This window comes from Cavia porcellus, unplaced genomic scaffold (genome assembly GCF_034190915.1).
Source record: "Cavia porcellus strain 051 isolate PalLab524CR breed Dunkin Hartley unplaced genomic scaffold, mCavPor4.1 scaffold_5, whole genome shotgun sequence".
In the NCBI taxonomy this organism is placed as follows: Eukaryota; Metazoa; Chordata; class Mammalia; order Rodentia; family Caviidae; genus Cavia; species Cavia porcellus.
The window spans coordinates 31503160-31523213 of record NW_026947488.1 but is presented as its reverse complement, the minus strand read 5'-3'; the positions used below and the strand labels follow the sequence as shown (position 1 = coordinate 31523213).

General features: G+C 40.4%; 1 protein-coding gene across 1 annotated transcript in view; it reads left to right on the top strand.

The window, feature by feature from the left end:
* Nucleotides 1-3239: 3239 nt before the first annotated feature.
* Nucleotides 3240-20054, top strand: part of Nsfl1c (NSFL1 cofactor) — a 29416-nt gene continuing 12601 nt past the window's right edge. The window contains exons 1-5 of the mRNA XM_003476353.5: nt 3240-3436; nt 5943-6040; nt 11052-11126; nt 13745-13910; nt 14544-14636. Of these exons, the coding sequence (XP_003476401.1) occupies nt 3332-3436; nt 5943-6040; nt 11052-11126; nt 13745-13910; nt 14544-14636 (537 nt within the window). The 5' untranslated portion in view covers nt 3240-3331. The remainder of the gene's footprint in view (nt 3437-5942; nt 6041-11051; nt 11127-13744; nt 13911-14543; nt 14637-20054) is intronic.

Sequence of the window (20054 nt, the reverse complement as noted above, 5' to 3'; positions counted from 1 at the left end):
GCTTGTGAGTGATGAGCCAGGTGCCCTCCTGTAGATCAGACCTAGAACTGTAAATAACAAGGGAACTACTTCACAGGGGCTTTCTATACCCTGATGATTCAGGGAGGGCAACTCTGGGGGAAGGAGTGAGAGGAGGTATCAGTTGTGGCCAAGACTGCAGGCATATGTCTTATGATTGTGGCACTGAGCGACGCTAGTCTTACTCAAGCATGACCTTTCCCGTTTCTAAATTCTATATGAATATCTCTGTAGACTGGCATTTTCTACATACCCAGCACTGCTTTCTGGTTCAACATTTGATACCTATCCAGGTTGATTGCTATAGCTCTAATCCATTTGTTTTCACAGATGTATAGTGTTCCATTGGAGTAGTACATTTGTAAATTCCTTCAATGGGTAGAAATCCAAGTTGTTGCAGTTCATCACTAGCAAAGAGACTTTCACTGAGTCTCCTGCTATAGGAATACAAGAGTTTCCTGAGTGCGTATACCCAAAAGCAGAACCGGCAGGTTGTATGGGTTTTTTGCTTTGTCAGTTCTGCCACATTTGCCAAGTTGCTTTCCGATGCTAGAGAGCTCATGTGGTCTACCCACCAAACACTGGGCAATCCCCATTCCTCACATCCCAACCTATGCTTCATAAGAACAGACTTGTAAGACTTATTATAAGTTATCATTGTGATTCAAACTGGGTACCACTGCTGCCTAATGCAGCTAAGCACTTTCTATCCACAAGCTTGCAGTACTGTGCTATTATTGTCATCAGTTGGTGTTAGATTTGTGTCTAGAACCCCAGAGCCTTGTGCTTTTTCAGAGATGGCAAAGTCTAGAGCGTGTAATGCTGGGATTAGTGTGTGTGATTAGTAAATCAGTCCACTAATTGGTTTGGCATAGTTCTGGCTAGGATTAAGGGCTGGGCAGGCTGCATACAACATAAGGAATAGGCAGAGTCTTGTCTGCACTTCTTTTTTGCTCTTGCTGTCTTCTGCCACCATGAACTGTTGCCCTTCTGCCATGAGCCAACCTGCTTTAGAGCCAGTTAATTATGAGCTGACACTTCTACTCACTGTGAGATAAATAAAACTTTCCCCATTTAACTTTAGGTGTCAAGTACCTTGTCTCAACAATAAGAGAAAATAAACTAAGACAGTTGATATAGGAAGCCATAAAAAGAGAGGAACAGTCCCAACTTTGCTGAGTCAGAGGTAGTACAAAAGGATGAGAGTTCTATAGCTTCCAGGCAGGAGCCACTGGAATGTTATAATGTCAGTTTAAATCAATATTTTGCTCTACCTGTGAGCTTTCACTAGGCTACTAAGCTATTGAGGGTTCCGTGTTTTAGGAGACTGGCAGGGAGGATCAGAGCAGACCTGCCCTAAGGGACACACAGCCTTGCCACAATGAAGTCATCATGAATGAGGAGACAGCCGAGGCAGGCTGGCATAGGGCTGGATGTGGTGGAGAGTGGGGCTAATGTGTGGGGCTGGAGGTGAGGGCAACATGGGAAGGAAAGTGGGAATGAGTGTGAGGGGGGTTGGCGTGGGTTCTGGAATGAAACACAGAAGGAGAGGGTGTGCAGTGTTAGGAGTTAAGTGTGTGTGAGTAGGTGAGTCAGGAGCTGATGGTAGTAGATACACAAAGTAGAGCTAAAGCTGGAAGTGGCAGGGGTGCTAGAACTCGGATGAGAGTTTGGGGCTGGAGCTCGGCCTTCAAAACATCTCCTCATCCAGTTTTATTAAGGACACTTAGATATGTTTTACATAATTGTCACATCCCTTTCAATAAAATCACTGCCCTAAATACCTCCAGGCAGACCATCTATAGCTGCCTCCAGAAACTATACATGAGAATTAACCAACATAGCGCTAAACACCAAGAAGAGGCAGTGTGGTGCAATGGTTACAAACACAGACTAGAGAGCAGCCAGACAACTGGGTGTAAACCCTTTTAGGAGTCTGAATGGAAATGACAATAATAGGACTCATTTCATAAGACTGTCATGAGAATGAATGGGTTAGTATAATTAAAGTTCTTTTAAAAGTATCTGAGTCACAGTGAGTGCTCAGAAAATATTAGCTGACTTATAGTATGAGCAAAAATGCCTCGGACCTCTAGAGCAGCCAATAGAAAGGGCTTTCCCCAGTAATGCAAAAGTGAAGAGTGGGTGATAATCCAGTCCAGTGATAACAATAGCAGCTCAGCAGCTGGGTCTTGGGGACCTAATAACCCAAGGGCCTTTAAGCTGGGGTAAATCATTGTCAGCTCACATATGGGGAGACCCTTTGGACAGCCAAGTGTGAGCACAGTCCTGGACTTCCTATGGAGTCAGAAGATATTTCAAGTTGACACACCAGTGAAGAGGCAGGAAGTGGGAGTGAGGACAGTAGACATGAGAGACTCACTTACCAGATCCTGTCAGGATCCAGTGCAGTTAAAAACCTACTCAAAATAACCTGAAACTAGAACTTAACTCATTTGACAATAAAGGATTTTTACATTTTTATAGGTATTTGGATTTTCTATTTTCTTTTTTATTACTCATGCTTATAATACATAACAACTATATTCATCCAGGGAATTGGTATAGATAGATAGATAGATAGATAGATAGATAGATAGATATCATCTTGTAGCAAATGCAAAGGCCCTGAAGTCAGTACATATCCCACGCATTTCAGAACCAGGAAGACAGACAGTGTACCTGGAATAGAGAAAACTAGTAGGAACCCTTGGAGATGGATGAAGGAGCTGGCCAATTTTACATGGGTCTCATGGGCTATAACACTGTTTTGTGCAAGTAGAAACAGGAACCCATAGCAGGGCTGTGAGCAGAGGAATGATAGGTTCAGCAGGACCTTGGGTTTTTTCCCCTAGAATGTAATCAACAGAAGACAGGGACTTTATCTTGATCCCTACCATGTCCACAGTCCTGGAAGAGCCCTGGGCCCTGAAAAGCTCTTATGCAACGTTTCAAGTAAGTGAATAAACAAATGAATAGTTAATGAATTTTGGATGAAACTATGCACAACTGTGAATCTGATTGCTTCAGGATCTGTTTCATCCCACAAATTTGTGAAAAAACTGCCTTCTAATCCTTTGCTCACTTCCACGCCTGCCGTTAGGCTGAGATCCCCGCCGCAGCCTCCAGGGGTCGCAGAGCGAGGGGGGGGGCGCTTCTCGCACGGAGGATTTTGCGTGAAGCACCACATGGGGCGGGGTCTGTGGGCGGACGCCCAGTGGCTGGGCCTGGTTGCTTGGTTGGCGGAACGCGGTAGTTGGACTGTGGTTGTGCGGCTGCAGCCGGAGTGGTTTGGGACGCGCACGGAGTGAAGATGGCGGCCGAACGACCTGACGCGCTGAGGGAGTTCGTGGCGGTGACGGGCGCCGAGGAGGACCGGGCTCGCTTCTTCCTCGAGTCAGCCGGCTGGGACCTGCAGGTAGTTCGCGAGGCGGGCCTCATCCGGCGGCTTGGGGGCTGCGGGGCGCAGGTGCCTAACTCTTTAAGCCCAAGGCGCCCGAAGCGCACAGTCATCCCTGCCCGACCGGAGCCCAAGCCAGGCCTCATGGCCCAGGGGCCGCTCGCCACACATCTCCGGCTCAAATGAGGCCAACGCCGGCCTGCTGTGTCGGGCTCCCGCTCTTCCCACTGCCTCGCCTAACTCCGCGGCGTCGGCGAGACTTCAGGCGCTCACGCAGCCCGCGTGGAGAGGGTCGCTTGGGGGCGTGGCTGCGGAGCCGACTGTCAGCTGGAGGCCACCGCGTCCCAGTGACCACCTCCAGGCTGTGGCGAGGCACGGGCCAAGGTGGTCGCTCCCATGCCTTGTCCGCAGCCTGACCTCGGTGGAGAAGAAAACCGACCCCGTAGTTGGCTCAGGCCCCCTCTTACCTAATTACTGGAAAAAACTAGTTCTGGGATGGTGGCGCAAGGTTGGATCTCTTAACGTTTCTTAGTTGACCGGTGTATATAGTGGGAGTCTCGTGGAATTTATTGAAAGTTCACTAGCAAGTCCTAAGTGTTCGATTAAGAAGATAAGCTTCTCTGGGAAGAGGTTTTTCCCACAAAAAAATGAGTCCCCATTGCTTAGAACAGTGGCTGGCACGTAAGCATTGGTAATTAATTGAGTTTTTCACTAGAAAAAACTTGCGTAAATGTTCTTGGCCAGCCTACATCTTCAGGTGGATGATGACCATAACTAATATTATTGAGTAGAGTCAACAAGCCAAGCACAGGTCTAAGTACTTTACATGTCTTATGTCACTTAATTTTCCAATTTGATGTAAAGATTTAAGGGGAATAATTTGATAAAGGCCTTGCTAGCTACCTAGAGTAAGAGAGAGGATCAGAACTCACTTCTGACTCATCTTAATTAGAAGATAAAGACTAGCCCTTCTATCTCATTTTAATTAGAAGGTAAAGACTAGCCCTGATATGTACATGAAGATAAAAGCACAGACATTTTCATCACACTGATTAAGGCACAAGGAATTATCTTGCCCCCGTGAGGATCCCTGGTTGCCTAAGCCCCATTTTATGGATGAAAAATTGGAGGCTCAGAGGGCAAGGAATGTACCTAAAGTCACTTAGCCAGTAAGTAGTGTGGGACTGGAGTTTGAACTGGGTCTTCTTATTCCACCATTTACATCGCTTCTCAAATGTGTTAGATAAAACATTGTATATCTGCAGATAAAATGTGAAGCCCTTGTGCTGGACAGAAATATAAAACAAAAATGCTTCTCCAAAAATACCTAGTGTTATTGTCACCACGTCATCTCTCCCATTCTCCTCACACTGTAAGTAGAGAAACAGGCTCATGCAAATGGCAGAACTAGGTTTTTTTGGTTTTGTTTGTTTGTTTGTTCGTTTGTTTTTTATCTTTTTGAGACAGGGTTTCCCTATGCACTTCAGGCTGTCCTTGGCCTCACTTTGTTGCTCAGGCTGGTCTCAAACTCACAATGATTCTCCTGCCTCTTCCTCCAGAGTGCTGAGATTACAGACATGTACCACCACGCCCAGCTAAGGACCAGGATTTAAATATAGTCTTCAGTTCAGTGCAACTGCCATGGTAGTTCATTACCCCCATCAGGCTACTTATTGCTCTTAAGACATATTCAGACCGATTACGTACCATGACAGCTTACTGCCTTCAGTGTGGCTGATCACAGGACAGAAGCTGTATCTTTTTCGTTTCTGTAGACCTCAGTGCTCTTTCTTCTTTCTTGTACAGAGTGTATGTGATGAAGTGTCCACTGAATTGATGAGGGAGACATAAAGTCACAAGTGACCAAAGGACTCCTATATTCCTTCTGTATGTATAGGGCTAAGACATGACTGTGCATAAATCGTAATGGATCATCTCTTCCAGTCTTTAGGATTGGTGGGACGGGTGCCCCATTTCACAGATTATGAAACAAAGGAAAAGTAGCAACAGAGACAAAACTCCACAGTTGTGACATCTGGCTATAAAAACTTAACATTGAGGGCCAGAGCACACTGCCAGAAATGAAGTCCAGCTCTGCTTCTTACCAACTATGTAACTGTCTGAGCAATTGTCTTAATTTTGCAGAGCTTCTGTGTCACCTATAAAGTGAAACAATAATACTAATTGCATGGAGTTCTGTGAGGATTCAATGAATTAACACATGCAGAGTACTCAGAACAACCTGGCACATAAATAAATGCTCAATAAATACATACTGCTTTTATTTCATAAAATGAGAACAAAAAGTATTTTCAACCCCAGTCATCTTCTGTGTCTTCTTTTCTCCTTGATGGACAGAATTTGTTTCGGGTAAAATGAAGACTAACAGTTGGTCATTTATCTTTCAGTTAAATTTTCTATCTTGTGTGAGTCGTGTCTTGTTTTTATTCCTTTGTGGTAAGAGGAGATATGTGTTAGGTAAAGGACTATTTCAAGGTCCCAAGGTACTGCTTCTCTATTTCAGATCGCACTAGCGAGTTTTTATGAGGACGGAGGGGATGAAGACATTGTGACCATTTCACAGGCAGCCCCCAGTTCAGTGTCCAGAGGCACAGCCCCCAGGTAAGGGCTTACTTCAGTTATTGCTACTTGAGTACTTCCAGCAATGAGGAAGAGCTGTTTTCTGACTTGATAGATGGTTCAGGCCTGAGTATGTGGACTAGGGTACTTGAATGAAGAAATAAAGTTAGACCGAGTGGTGAGGAGTAATTCCCTTTTGCGTCACTCCTTTTCTGCATAGAGACATATGTGACTCTTACCTTAGTTATGGTTCAATTCTGGGAGAAACCACAGAACCTACTTTTTAAGATTTTTGGGAACCTTTTATTTATGAAGAGTGAGGAGTAACTGCTTTATATCTGGAAGTTTTTAAGTAAAATCCAAAAAGCCTTTCTTTCAGGGTGCTAGATGATGGTTGATAGATGTGGAAGTTTAAGCTGGATGACTTCAAGAATGCTCCTTTGGCATTGTATGATGCCTAATACCCTACTAAGTCATTCAGAAAATAAGCCTACATAGCCTATCCTTTAGTTTATTAGGAGAAACAGTATTAATCCTTTGGGTCCCATTTGCGCCATCTTTCCTGGCACCCTGGCTTCCATGGCAGATGACAGTTATGATCTACAGGACGTGACAATGTGGTCTTCAGGAGACAGGCAGAGCCTCTTCATACGAAAGTGTCAACTCTTGACTTTCCTCTCTACTTTGGCTTCTACTCACTGGTATATGTTTTTACCAGAAAACTTGAATTCAACCTCAAAACAAAGAATGTTTCTTTCTGTTTGCCATGAAGTGGCAAATTCTCTCTACCAGGGTATTTAAGGTTTACGATACATTTTCTTCCTTTAAAGGAAAGGAGCACCAAATCTCATTGCTCTCTTCACATCTTTCCTGCCTCTCATCTGCAGTGAAAAGAGGTAACAGGCAAGCACTCTTTCATTTATTTGCCTGTGATCATTTCGCAGACCATCGCTAGGGTATGAGGTATTGGTGACAGCACATGAAATTGTTACTGCCTTGGTTGTTAGAATCAGGGTTGTTCTTGCATCTGCTGGTAGAAGTGGCTGATGTTCTGGAACCCAAGTCTTTGACAGTCACCTGAGGACACTGTTGGGATGTTGGCAAAAAGAAAAAGACCAAAAAAAAAAAAATTAGCAATAGTGGGAAGTTGCAAGTTAGCCTGTAATGCCATCATATTCTTACGTCTTTTTTCAGCAGTCCCAAAATCCAGTCAAGGCAGTGACTTATTGGATCAGAGGCCCAGGAGTCTAACTGCATAGATTGAAAGACTAACCCTGCCACTTCAGAGTTTTGAAAACCTTGGGCAGATTACTTATTTCAGTCACGTAGTTTTCCTTATATGTCAAATGGAATTAATAGTAGTGTCTGCCTTTTAATGAATTAATGTGCCTGCCATTGTTATTTTGTAAATTATTTTTGTCTGTATTACTTTATTCTTTGTGCCCTGCCTTGTTCCACAGCATATATTAAAACATAAGCATATAAACAAAGCAATTAAAGAAATGGAGTTTAAGTCTGAAAGAGGTAAAAGACAGACACATACTTGAGCCCAGCAGCCTTCCCTCTGCTTTGGTTAAATTTCAGACTTGGTAATGGGCATGGTGGAGTCAAAAAAAAGGAGGAAGAAGGACACAGTTTGTCCTATCATTGTCCTAGTCTTGAAAGAAAATAATCCTTTTTTGGAAAAGCCAAAATTGTGCTTGCACCCCAGATGAAAATTCTGTGAGTCCAGCATCTCCCTTTCCTCTGGCTATCACAAGACAAGTTAGCCGGCTAACCTCTCCCCATTCCTCCCATCATCATCTTACCTACCTTTCATGTTGCCACTGCTGTCTTGGAACAACACTTCATGACTGAGCTCCTCACTGACTCTAGAAGATAAATGCTGGATGTGAAGCCCTTAAACTCTTGGGAAGAGTCTTTGGAATGGATGAGAGGCGGCCTATAAATTAACCTAAAATTGTAGGCACCTTTTTTGTATGTTGACAGGTTTCTTTGCTGGCAAAAGAGTCCATAGCTTTGATTAGATTCGCAAAGGAGTATGGGACATAAAAAAGTTAACCATTGCTATGGGAAAAAGTCTAAACTCCTCAATAATAATAGTTGTCACTTATTGAGCATTTAGTATGTACCAAACACTGAGTTAAGCCTTTACATTTACATCTTTTTAGTTCTCACAACAACACTGTGAAGTCAGTATTGTTACTGTCCCTATTTTACAGGTGAAAACATGAAGCCTAGGCTTTTTTCCAAGGTCACAGTAAAACAAGGATTTAAGGGCAGGTCTGTTCTATGTTTAGCATCTTCACTGTGATCCACAAATAACATATTGCCTCTCTCTAGAGACATTCGAAGGCCTCTAGAGTTTATCCTAAGTCTGACTTCCTCATCTTACTCCCTATTTCCCATTTGTTTAATCCTTTATTCCAGCCAAATTAAGTCCTTTGGTATCCCAGCTCTGCTGATTTTTGTTTCTGTTTTCATCTGAACCTCTTTCTCTTGATTAGTTGTACCTGCTGTCTTGCCCTCTGCCTGTCCCATCCTTGTCCCCTCTCCTCCCCCATTCGCCTCCATCCCCATTCCTCTGTTGAGCAGCACATCATAGTTCTATTCCTCAGAACTCTGGCCACAACTCTAATTCTTTCACTTTGACCATATCCATATACATCTCTCCTGTGTTGTCTTGAACTCTTTTTAATTTTTCTCCCTAATTAGAAGTGGGAAGGCTAATATTTCAGGAATGCTAACTTAATGTCTAGCTCTGCCAAATATTTCTTCTGTATTCTCTTATACCTTTCAACAGCTTTGGAAATAGCTTGAGTACTCTCCAGTCATGGGTCAGGATTCTTCTGAGTCTTAGAAAGTTTGACTAACTCAGCTGCTGTGTCCACGTATTCAAAGCCAAGGTTTTCTAAATTTTTTGCTGCTTTTGCTACCACATTCTACTTCCCTGAGCAACACTTTTCCCCCGTGTCCCCTGTACACAGATCAAGCAAGAAAGTGCTGCCACAGAACCAAGATGACCAGATTAAAAGCAGTTATTATTTAATAAAGAACTTCTGTGCTACTTCAGGTTGCCAGAGTGGCCTGAAAAATAGGAGTTTACTGCCAAAAAATGTAAATTTTTGAGGCTGTTTTACAGGTTTATGAAGCCCATAGTACAAAGGATTTTGAAATTGGCAGTGTCCCCATGACATCAGTGCCATAATGTGACTGACTCTCAGAGTGTTGCTCTAGAGGAGTGGTTCTTAAACTTGAGGCTGTCTCAGAATGACCCTCGGGGCTTCTTAAAACTAGGTTGTGGGGTACCCCTTCCAGAGTTTTTGAAAGTGAACCTTAAAGGTTTGCATTTTTCAGGAGTTCACGGTTAACACTGATGCTCCTGATCCAAGAACCATACTTTAAAAATTGCTGCTCATGGGTAATATTTAAATTCACTGCAGCATGTAGATAGCTCTACCTGCATTAGTACCCCAACTGTATGCAGAAAGCCCTGGAGGCTGGTAATTTGATTGTCTACATTTACATGTGAGAAAATAAAGATTTAGAGATTTTAAGTAGCATGCCCAAGATCCATGATAGGAGACAAAGTTGGAGTAGACCCCATATAAGTGCTTGTGAGAATTTAGATGGATAGGTTTTTGGGGGAAGGAAAAAAGTGCATAATGAGAGCAAATACTTTGCTCAAGCAAGTGTATATGGAAGAGGGAGATTGTTTTTCCACAGATACTCATTGTTCAGGGACTTTAGCTGGAAAACTTGCCCTGGGAAGGTAAGTAAGTAGAACTAACATGTGCTAGTACAAATGTCTTCCATTAGATCCTTTTGAACAATATTATATCCAGCTCAAGGAATGTCCAAGATGTTGCCCTCATCTAATTCAAGCAGGGACTGTGTCTTGTTGCTAGTTGATGGAACTCCATAACTTTTCTTGTCCCCTGATTATCTCCTTGAAATAAATCAAGACTGAGCTAGAACATTTTTCCCTAGTACATAATCTCTTTGTCCTTGTCTGACCTCAGGAAACGTATTCTACCACCACTCCCCATTTTTTTTTAGGAAAGCTTTTTTCTCCTGAGATACACAGAATTTTTTTTTTCATCTTTACAAAATTTATGTCCTATGGTCCTTAAAAAACATAAGCTTGTTTCTTGAGAGAATGTCTAAAGAAGAAAGTGGCATTGTAAGAGTGTTAGGGAATAAACTCTTCTCATACCTTGATTTAGTAGTACCTCCCTACCACATGGCATTGTTCTCCTGTAAATATTAGTATCTTCTCTTGAGTGGGCAATAGCAGAAGTAGACAAGGCCCTTCTCTTCAGTGCTGGTACCCCCATATTTATTGCAGTTATACTTCTTGTCTTCCCTTCAGTATAGCACTATTGTCTCTGTACATTTGTACTTGCTGTTTGCCTAAAATGCTGTATCTATGCCCTTTCTCCAGCCCTACCACCCTTTATCCACCTGATTCCTATCTTCTAGTTCTTTGGCACTGTTTAAAATGTGATATTCTTGTGAAAGTCATTCTTGACATTCCCTCACTCAGAAGAAAAGGCTCTCTACTCTCTAGGTCCCGTCTAGGTCCCAGGGCTTCCTCTGCCATACAGAATTGAGTAAATGATTGCCTAGACCATCTGTCCCACTACCCTCTTAAGAACTGAGTCCAGTTATTTTACAACCCCAGTATCTAATATAGTGTGTGGCATATTCCATCAGTATTTGAGGATTAAACGACAAAAGTAATTAGCCACTAAAGACTGGTAAGTTTTTAAAATAATACAGACCTAATTATTCTACTGCTGGGACAGCTTAAATTAGATTCTGTTTACCTCACAGTAGCACTTTCTAGTTTAGTCTTCGTTCTGTGTGACCTTATAAAAATGAATGCTGCATTTTTTTGCATCTAAACCTACAGAGGAAATCAGCTTTGTTCCACATGTATCCTTTTCTCAAAAACAAAATCTAATTCCAGTTCCTTAGCTTAGCAACTGATAACGGGAATTAGCTTCTTCAACTCTGCTTGAAATAATTTTACTTGTTTCTATGTCTCCAGTGATAATAGGGTGACATCCTTCAGAGACCTCATTCATGACCAAGATGAAGATGAAGAGGAGGAAGAGGGCCAGAGGTAAGTAAGTTTTTGGCAGAGAGGGCAGAGCCCACAAGAAGGTCACAGTAATGCACGAATCACTTGGAGCAGACCATGTGTTCAGTTACCATTACTGTTGGCAGGGGCTTCTTCCAAGAACATAGCCTGCTCCCTGTAGCTTAGAAGTCATCCTTGCCCCTTGCTACTTTTTTTATCTTTTATGATGTTCTGAGTTTGTTTTGTTTTTTGATGTTAAAATAATACATATTTTTGAGGAGTATTAGGGTGAGGGAAACAAACTGGTAAGAAAGAGAAAGTCATTTGTAATATCATAGACCAGACACAACTAGGTTTCAATATTTTCAGTATCTAGCTTTTTATAGAAAAAGTAGTTGATAAGGTGTATATTCTCCCAGTCCACACATACATACACTGATTTTAAGTTCTAGGACTATTACAGTAAAGTTAATGTGTTTTCTGGAAAATAGGGACTAGTGTAATGTAAAAGTATTAATTCATCCTTTGGTACCTGCAGTTAATATTTTCGTGTATTATTTAGTCTATAAATATAAATATATGTTACATTTTACACAATGAAGCTTAGATACTTTCGCTTTTCTTTTGTTGGATTAATGCTAGATCTTTAAAAATTCTCCATATTATTAAAATTCTTCATAAGCATTTTTAGCATCTGTAATAACCCATCATGTGGGATGTCTAGCATTTTGATTGTTTCTAATTTTTACTACTGTAAGTATCAGTGCTGGGGGCTGGGGATTTAGCTCAGTGGCATAAGCACCTGCCTGGCAAGTGTGAGGTCATGAGTTCAAACCCTGGTACCACAAAAACAACAACAATAACAAAAACAAGTATCAGTGCTGTATACATCTTTGTGTATTAATCTTTGGCCACATTTCAGATTTTCTTACAATAGTTCCTAGAAATGAAAATACCAGGTGAAGGCAATGAATATTTTGAAAGCTTTTGATTACAGCCTCCCAGCTATTAAGCCAGGACTTGGAGATCCCTTAATAAAAGACCATTGAACAGAATCTTATCTACCTGGGTCGAACAAAAATGAGCTGGCCATAGCCATATGTCACTGGTTTTAGTTACTCATGGGTCTGCCTCAGCCTTTCAAACATGCCTAAAGAACATCATATAGTAACCATTATGGAAATGTGGCTATCTCACAATGGTTAGTCTTTGGGAAGTGAACTGAGAAATTACATATGTTTTGCTGTTTTGGTGTGTGTGTGTGTTTGTTTGTTTGTTCATTTAGAGATAGAGTCTTGCTATATAGTTTAGGCTGGTCTTGTCCTCCTATCTCAATCTCCCAAGTGCTGTGATTACACATATGCCTCACCATGCCCAGCCCTTGTTAGCTGTTCATGTTTTGTCTTTTATATTACCTCAGAACCTTCCTTCTACATATACTTAAGGTTCTGTGTTACTGCCAGAGTTTTACATTCCTTGAGGTAGTGTCATCCAGTATATAAATGCCCAGTCTCCTCCACTTTCTGCCCAGTCATATCCTCCAAACTATGACCTTTCATTATTCACATGCCCACACTTCCTTGACCTCAGCATTTTAGACCTAAAACAACACTACCGCCTTATGCTTGACAGGGCCTATGCTTTGCCTCATATTCCTTAGTGAATACAGGATTGAGGACTGAAAGTAATTTATACTAGTCTTCATCTCCAAATTTGGGGACATGCTGTTTCTTAACTATGAATAGGAATAATAAAGAAGCATCTATATGACAACTGGTTTTCAGGTGAAGGTGAAAAAAAAAGTACTAACTTAATTTGAAGCCAGTCTTCACCACATTATAAAGCCTGATATGGATATCTTGGAGCTTGTATTTGAAATTGGAGCTTCCCCAGCCTTCTCCAGTACCATCTCCTCAGGGCCCCAGTGTTATGTCACAAGAATGACAAGGTGAGGTGAGTCTTGGGGGAGCTGTTAATGCTGTATCACATCACCTCACATGTGTGCATTACTCTGCTTGTTCTTTTGCATACATCTGCCGGTTTGAACCTCACGGCCCTGACTTAAGGAGCAGGTAGGTAGGGCATGTGATGCCTCCCTCCCATTTCAAAGATAAGCACAGTGTACAGAGTAGTGCACGGGTTTACCACGATCACCCAGTGGCAGAGCCAGAACTGGAGCTTAGCCGCTGCTTGTACTAACCATGCCACAGCCAATCACTAACTCAGAGCTACTAGAGGTAGCAGCTTCTGACTAGAATCAGTCATTGTCTTGGAGAGGTTCTGGCATGTGGATAGACAGTCACAGTTCTGGTGCTCTCCTGCACTGACATGCTGTTGTGCATGCCTGGAATGCTCTTCCCCAATCTATTTATTTGATAACCTCATCCTCAGGACTCAGCTCAAATACACATTCCCAGGAAACCCTGGGTATCATCCCCAGCTCATTGTGTCCCAGCTCACTGTGCCCAGAGGCCCATTACTATCTTCATGTCTTCTCACATTGCATTGTATCTGCCTGCCTTCTTACATGTATCCACAAGTAGCCAGTAAGTTCTTTAAAAATCGGTACTGTATTCTTTGGTTCATTGTGCCCAGAACCTGTGGCATGCTTTTTTCTTTATGCAAGTACATTTAGTGTTAGAAGTATGTTTTCTATGCAGGTTTTATGCTGGGGGCTCAGAGAGAAGTGGACAACAGATTGTTGGCCCACCCAGGAAGAAAAGTCCCAACGAGCTGGTGGATGATCTCTTTAAAGGTGCTAAGGAGCACGGAGCCGTAGCTGTGGAGCGAGTGACCAAGAGCCCTGGAGAAAACAGTAAACCAAGAGTGAGCATCAAAGTGTCTTTGCCTCTGCCTGTAGTGCTCAGGTTCCATAGTGGAGAGGGGTCCTCTTTCACTCTACTGATAACTCTTTTTCTCATTTGCTCATTTGGTTGCCTATGCAGAAGCAAGTGTAATTTCTCTTAACTTTAACATAAAACTGTGATTGGGGGCAAGACTTCTCAAACTGAGGGATTTAGCTCAGCAGCAGAAGCACCTGCCTTGCAAGCAGGCGGTTGTGAGTTCAATCCCTGGTACTGATAAAAAAAAAAAAAAGTTCTCAAACTTGTGGCCTACAGCCTAGATCCCGAATCTGAGTTTCTATCGTAAGGTAAATCAGAAAGTCTTTGGTATTAATCCTGTATCCAAATTTTTACATGGCCATACTAATTTAAATGTTAGTAGTGTCTGTTCCCTTTGGCTGGGCATACTGTGCCTTCCAGGTTTCACTGCAATCTTGGCCACTGGATTTGTTTGCCTTGTTGCCTGACCCTATGAGCACTGAGTTTGATATCAGAGAAAGTATATCTAAGTGCTGGCTTAATTAGGAACCTTGTCCTCTTTCTTTGGTTTACTGAGATGCATCACTGTATCTGAGTTGACCCCATTACCAAATGTTTGTGAACTTGTCTTTTATAGCCCTTTGCAGGAGGTGGCTACCGCCTTGGGGCAGCACCAGAGGAAGAGTCTGCCTATGTGGCAGGAGAAAGGAGGCAGCATTCCAGCCAAGATGTGAGTGTGCTTCTTTCTTCTTTACAGAAACTTGTGGATTATGAGTTCTACCCTTTTTCAGAAGGGATTGATCACAGTTTACATAAACCAGCAGTCTGTGTGAGAGAGGTCTGCAGTGACAGTGTCCTTGCCATGGTCTGAACAGGGAACCTTACAGGGATATCAGAGGCAGCTTTCATCTCACTGAGCAGGGGGCTGATGAGAAGGGGTAGGGGAAGGGATAGATGAACAGGTGAAGATTTCTGAATGTTGCATGGGTCTCAAACAGAGGGTCAGTATATCTGGATTCTCTAGTGATGTGGGTGTGGCTGACAAATTTGCTTTTCAGATCACTAGAGAAGCCTGAAATACAATTCATGTTTAATTTTCTTTATTATTCTGTAGTATTTCTTCCCTGTATATAGGGTCCCTACCCCTATAAGTGTAATCACAGTTAATAGACAAAAATTTAAAATGTTATTTAAAATTTTTAATATTATGCCACAAACATTTTCATGTAGCCTTGTGACCATTTCTTTAATAATATATCTGTTAAATTATTTTGCATTTTATTCCAAAATAAAGTCAAGCAGGAAGAAACTAAAGATCCCATCTACTTGTGATAGCAGTTACTAATACATTAGCTTTTAGCCTTTTTTAAAGTTTTTTTATTAGTACATGTTTATAGTACATAATGATTACATTTCTTGTGGAGAGTTGGTATGTGTATGTAATACATCCTAAGTCTGCCTACTTCCTATTATGTATCTTTTAACGTATTATAGGTTTATGAGGTTTTTTAAATTTACTTTTTATTAGTACATACTTGCAGTTCATGCAGTTTATAGTCATCTTGGAAGTGGTTTTTTTTTCTTTTATCCCTTTTCCCCTTCCCTTTCCCTTCTCCCTCACATGATCCCATTTCCCCTTTTTCATACTTGTTGATATTGTCGTAGCAGCCAGGCATCGAGGCACATGCCTGTAATTCTAGCAGTCAGGAGTCTAGAAGCAGGAAGATCACCATAATTTTGAGGCCATCCTGGCTACATAGCAAGACCCTGTCTCCAAAAGAAAAAAGTCTTCTGTTTGTCTTAGCTCATGTTGTGGTATCCAGTGATTACATTAATTGGGGTTATTAGGGTCCTGTGCATGGCATATCTTTCTTATTTCCCCTTCCTCCTCCTTACTGCTGACCCTCTTAGACCACTTCCCTATTGCAAAACACTCACCTCCTTGTCCCTTGCTATCCATCCTATATCATTTTCTTGTTTGTCCTTTGCCTCACTCAGATGAGAGAAACCATATAGTGCTAATGTTTGTGTCTGATTTATTTCACTCAGCATTATATTTTCCAGGTGTATCCATTTTCCTTCTGATGTCTCAAATTTATCATTCCTTATAGTCAAGTAGTATTCCATTATGTATATAAATACAAATACCACATATTCTTTGTCCAGTCATCTGTTGATGGGTACACAGGTTACTTCCAGGATTTAGCTGTTATAGACTATGCTGCTATAAACATTGGTATGCAAGTATCACTGCAGTACAACTTATGCCCTTGGGCGAAGATACCTAAGAGGGTAGCATGTCATATGGAATTTATAATTTCAGTCTTTGAGAAATCTCCATACTGCTTTCCATAATGCTGTAATAGTTTATATTCCCACTAGCTATGAGGAAGGGTTCCTTTTTCACCACAACTATGCCAGCATTTGTTACTGTTTGATTTCCTAGTGATTGCCATTCTTTCCAAAGTAAGATAGAATCTTAGGGTTTTTTTTTAATTTGCATTATTTCTCTATGGCTAGAGATGTTGAGCATTTTTATTATATCTATTGACCATTTGTTAAGTTTTCCTCTGTAAAGTGTCTTTATTTCTGTTGCCCATTTTTTGACTGAGTGTTTAGTTTTAGGTGGTTTAATTTTTTTTGAGTTCTTGTCATATTTTAGATAGTAGTCCTTTGCTAGAGGAGTAGCTGACAAATATTTTCCCATTGTGTAGGTTGTCTCTTCATTCTACTGATTCTTTTGCTATGGGGAAGCTTTTTAGTCTGATACAATCTCATTTGTTGATTCTTACTGCTGTTTCTTATACCATTGATGTTCCTTTTAGAAAATCCTTTTCTATACCTATGTTTGCAAGTGTTTTACTACTTTCCAGGAAGTTTAAATGTTTCTGTTTTAGTGTTTTAATCTTTGATTCATTTTTATTTTAATTTAGTATATGGTAAGAGGCAAGGATCAGCTTCGTTCTTCTGCAAATAAATAAACCAGTTTTCCCAACACTACTTGAATAGGCTATCTTTATGTCAACATATGTTTTTGGCCCCTTTGTCAAATATCAGACGGTTGAATATTTCTGGCCAGGTCTCTGTATCTGTTCTGTTCCATTCATCCACGTGTTTGTTTCTGTTCCAGTACCTACCATTTTTAATCATTATATAGCTTGAAGACACGTGTTCCCATGCTGCTTGCTTTGCTCTTAGTGCAATAGTTACTGTTATAGTTTGTGTTTAGATGTTCATCCCCACCTCAGTCCCCGAAGCCTCATGCAGTCATAGGTGGCTGGATCCAGAGTGTATGATGCTGAAATTGATTCATGATGCAATGCTAGGATCAAGAGCACTAGGATTAAGGGTGTAAGTGCAAACCCCTCCTCCTCAGGCAGGCTAGTTAAGATATAAGGAAAAGAGCTATGTGCAAACCTTTGCTTACATACTTTTGCTGTCTTCTGCCTGCCATGAAATGTTTTGTCCTCTGTGGTGGTGCCTTATGCCAAGCCATCCTGCCTTAGAGCCAACAGTTATGGATTAAAACCTCTACAAACTATATGCTAAAGAAACTTTCACTCTTTTCTATTTTAAAGAGGATAAAACTAAATATAACAAAACAGAAGAAGATCAGAAGAAAACAATTTAAGTGACACAGATTTCAAAACAAGATAATAAGATGTCTACCATGGCTACTTATGTCTCTTGTTTTCTTCCAAATAGTTGTCCATATCTTCACACACAATGAATTTATGTAAAACAAAAGTATTAAACTGATCAGAACAGAGTAACAAAGACATTGTAGGTCTTCAAAATGAGACAACAGGAAAATCAATAATGGCTGCCATAATGTCTGTTGCTCATTCAAATTAGCTATCCGTACCTTCTTTTATGTTGAAATTAAACCATACAAAACAGGCTAAAATCACTCTGAACAAAGAATAATAGCATTACTGAATTTCACAGTGTACAGTATCTGCAATGGATACCATAAGGTCTCTTTTTCTTCAAAGTAGCTGTTCATTTCATCACGCATAATATAAACAGTTCTCTTAAACTTAGGAGAAGTTCTACGCATGTATAAGCTTCTATGTGTATACCTATCCTTTCTGTATTAGAGGGGAAAACAAAACGAAGTAGATTACTGGAAAAACAAAAAGGTAAATAAATAACAACAGCAAAAAATCCAAAACAAGGTGATAAGAGCCATAACTAGGGTTTTTATTTTACATAATGTTCTTCAAGAGTTCCTCAGATCACCAGACACTAACATGCAAAATTGTTCCAATCCTACGGATGTTAGCTGTTTTGTTCCAAGAACTTATGGAATTTGTAGCACAGTCATCTTAGCTATCTTAAGTGTGATTATACAATTTTAGATTTTTTTTTCTTTTCCTTTTTCTTTTTCTTCCTTTTCCCTGAGATACTGTTTTTTTCCTTTTGAGCAGATTCTTATGCTTCCACTGTATTTCTTGAGAATTTTGTATCTTACGTACTCTTAACCATTCTTAAACTAGGGAAACAATACGGTATTTATACATGTGAGTTTGATTTATTTCACTTATGAGTATGGTCTCAAGTTGCGTCCATTTATTTATAAATACCTCAGTGTAATCATTATAGCTGAGTAGTACTTCATTATATAAAAATATCACATTTTTTTTATCCATTCCTCAGCTGATGGGCATTTAGGTTGTTTCCAAGATCTGGCTGTTACAAATTGTGCTGCTATAAACATGAATGCACATATATCACTATGATATGATGTTTTCATTTCTTCTGAGAATATGCCTGGAAGTGGAATAGCTGGGTCAAATCTGGGTCAATCCCAGATTTTTGAAGAACCTCCAGACTGACCTCCACAATGGTTGCACCAGTCTGCACTCCCACCAACAGTGCAGAAGAGTTCCTTTTCCCTCATAGCCTCTCCAGCATTTGTTATTGGCAGTTTTCTTAATGCTGGCCATTCTTTCTGGAGTGAGATGGAATCTCAGTATGGTTTTAATTTGCATTTCTCTAATGACCAATGTTCAGACATTTTTTCATGTATTTATTTGCCTTTTGTATGTCTTTATCTGAGAAGTATGTATTCATCTCAGATGCCCATTTTTGGATTGGGTCTTTGAATTTCGGGGTCTGTTTTTTTTAATTCTTTATATGTTCTAGACAGAGTCCTTTGTCTGAGGGACAGTTCACTAAGATTTTTTTCCCGATTTGTGGATTTTCTTTTCACTATGTTGGAGATTTTTTTTTTTTTTTTGTACTTCGTCTAACAGCTTTTTTTTTTTTAAATTAAAAAAAAAAACAGTAAAAGGGTACAAGTAATACAGAATTTCAAAAAAAATAAACAGTAAGAAATCACTAGTTAATAGATTACATATTGTCATCTTAGAAATAGTTGTTCAAGTTACAAAATTAAGCATACAAAGTGGACATTCAAACAGACTGCAAACAGTTGTTTTCAGTGATCCAACATAAACTTAGTAATATGGTCATCTGTCTTACACATCTAAACACACTTGCAGTTGTGTCCTTTAGAGCACTTTCTTTTCCTCTCTTTTTTACAAATAACATTTACACATTTTAGTTCTTATTACTTTTTTTTGTTGGAGATTTCTTTCAACAGGCAAAAACTCTTTAGTAAGATGTGATCCCAGTTTTGTTTTGTTTTGCGTTTGTTTTGTTTGGTACTGGGATCGAACTCACAACCTCCACTTGCCAGGCAGGCGCTTATACTGCTGAGCTAAATCCCCGGCCGTGATCCCAGTTATTGATGAAACCTTTTTCTCTTTAAGTTCAGATGTCAGGTATTTATCTCAGCAACAAGAAAAGTAAATAAAACAGTTACTTTTGCTATTCTGGTTTCTTCTGGTTATACATGACTTTTAGGATTGTTTTCTCTAGATCTGTAAAGTATGCTGCTGGTATTTTGATTGGAACTGCATGAATCTTTGTAACAGTTTTGGAAGTATAATAATTTTGATAATGTTAGTTCTGCCTATCCAAGAGCAGGAGACATCTTTCCATTTTCCTCTAGAGTCTCCTGCTTCAGAGTAGTATAGTTATCTTAGTAGAGGTCTTTCACTTCTTTGGTTAGATTAATTCCTAGATATTTCATTTTTCTTAAGTCTACTGTGAATGGTATTTTCATAATTTGCTTTCTATC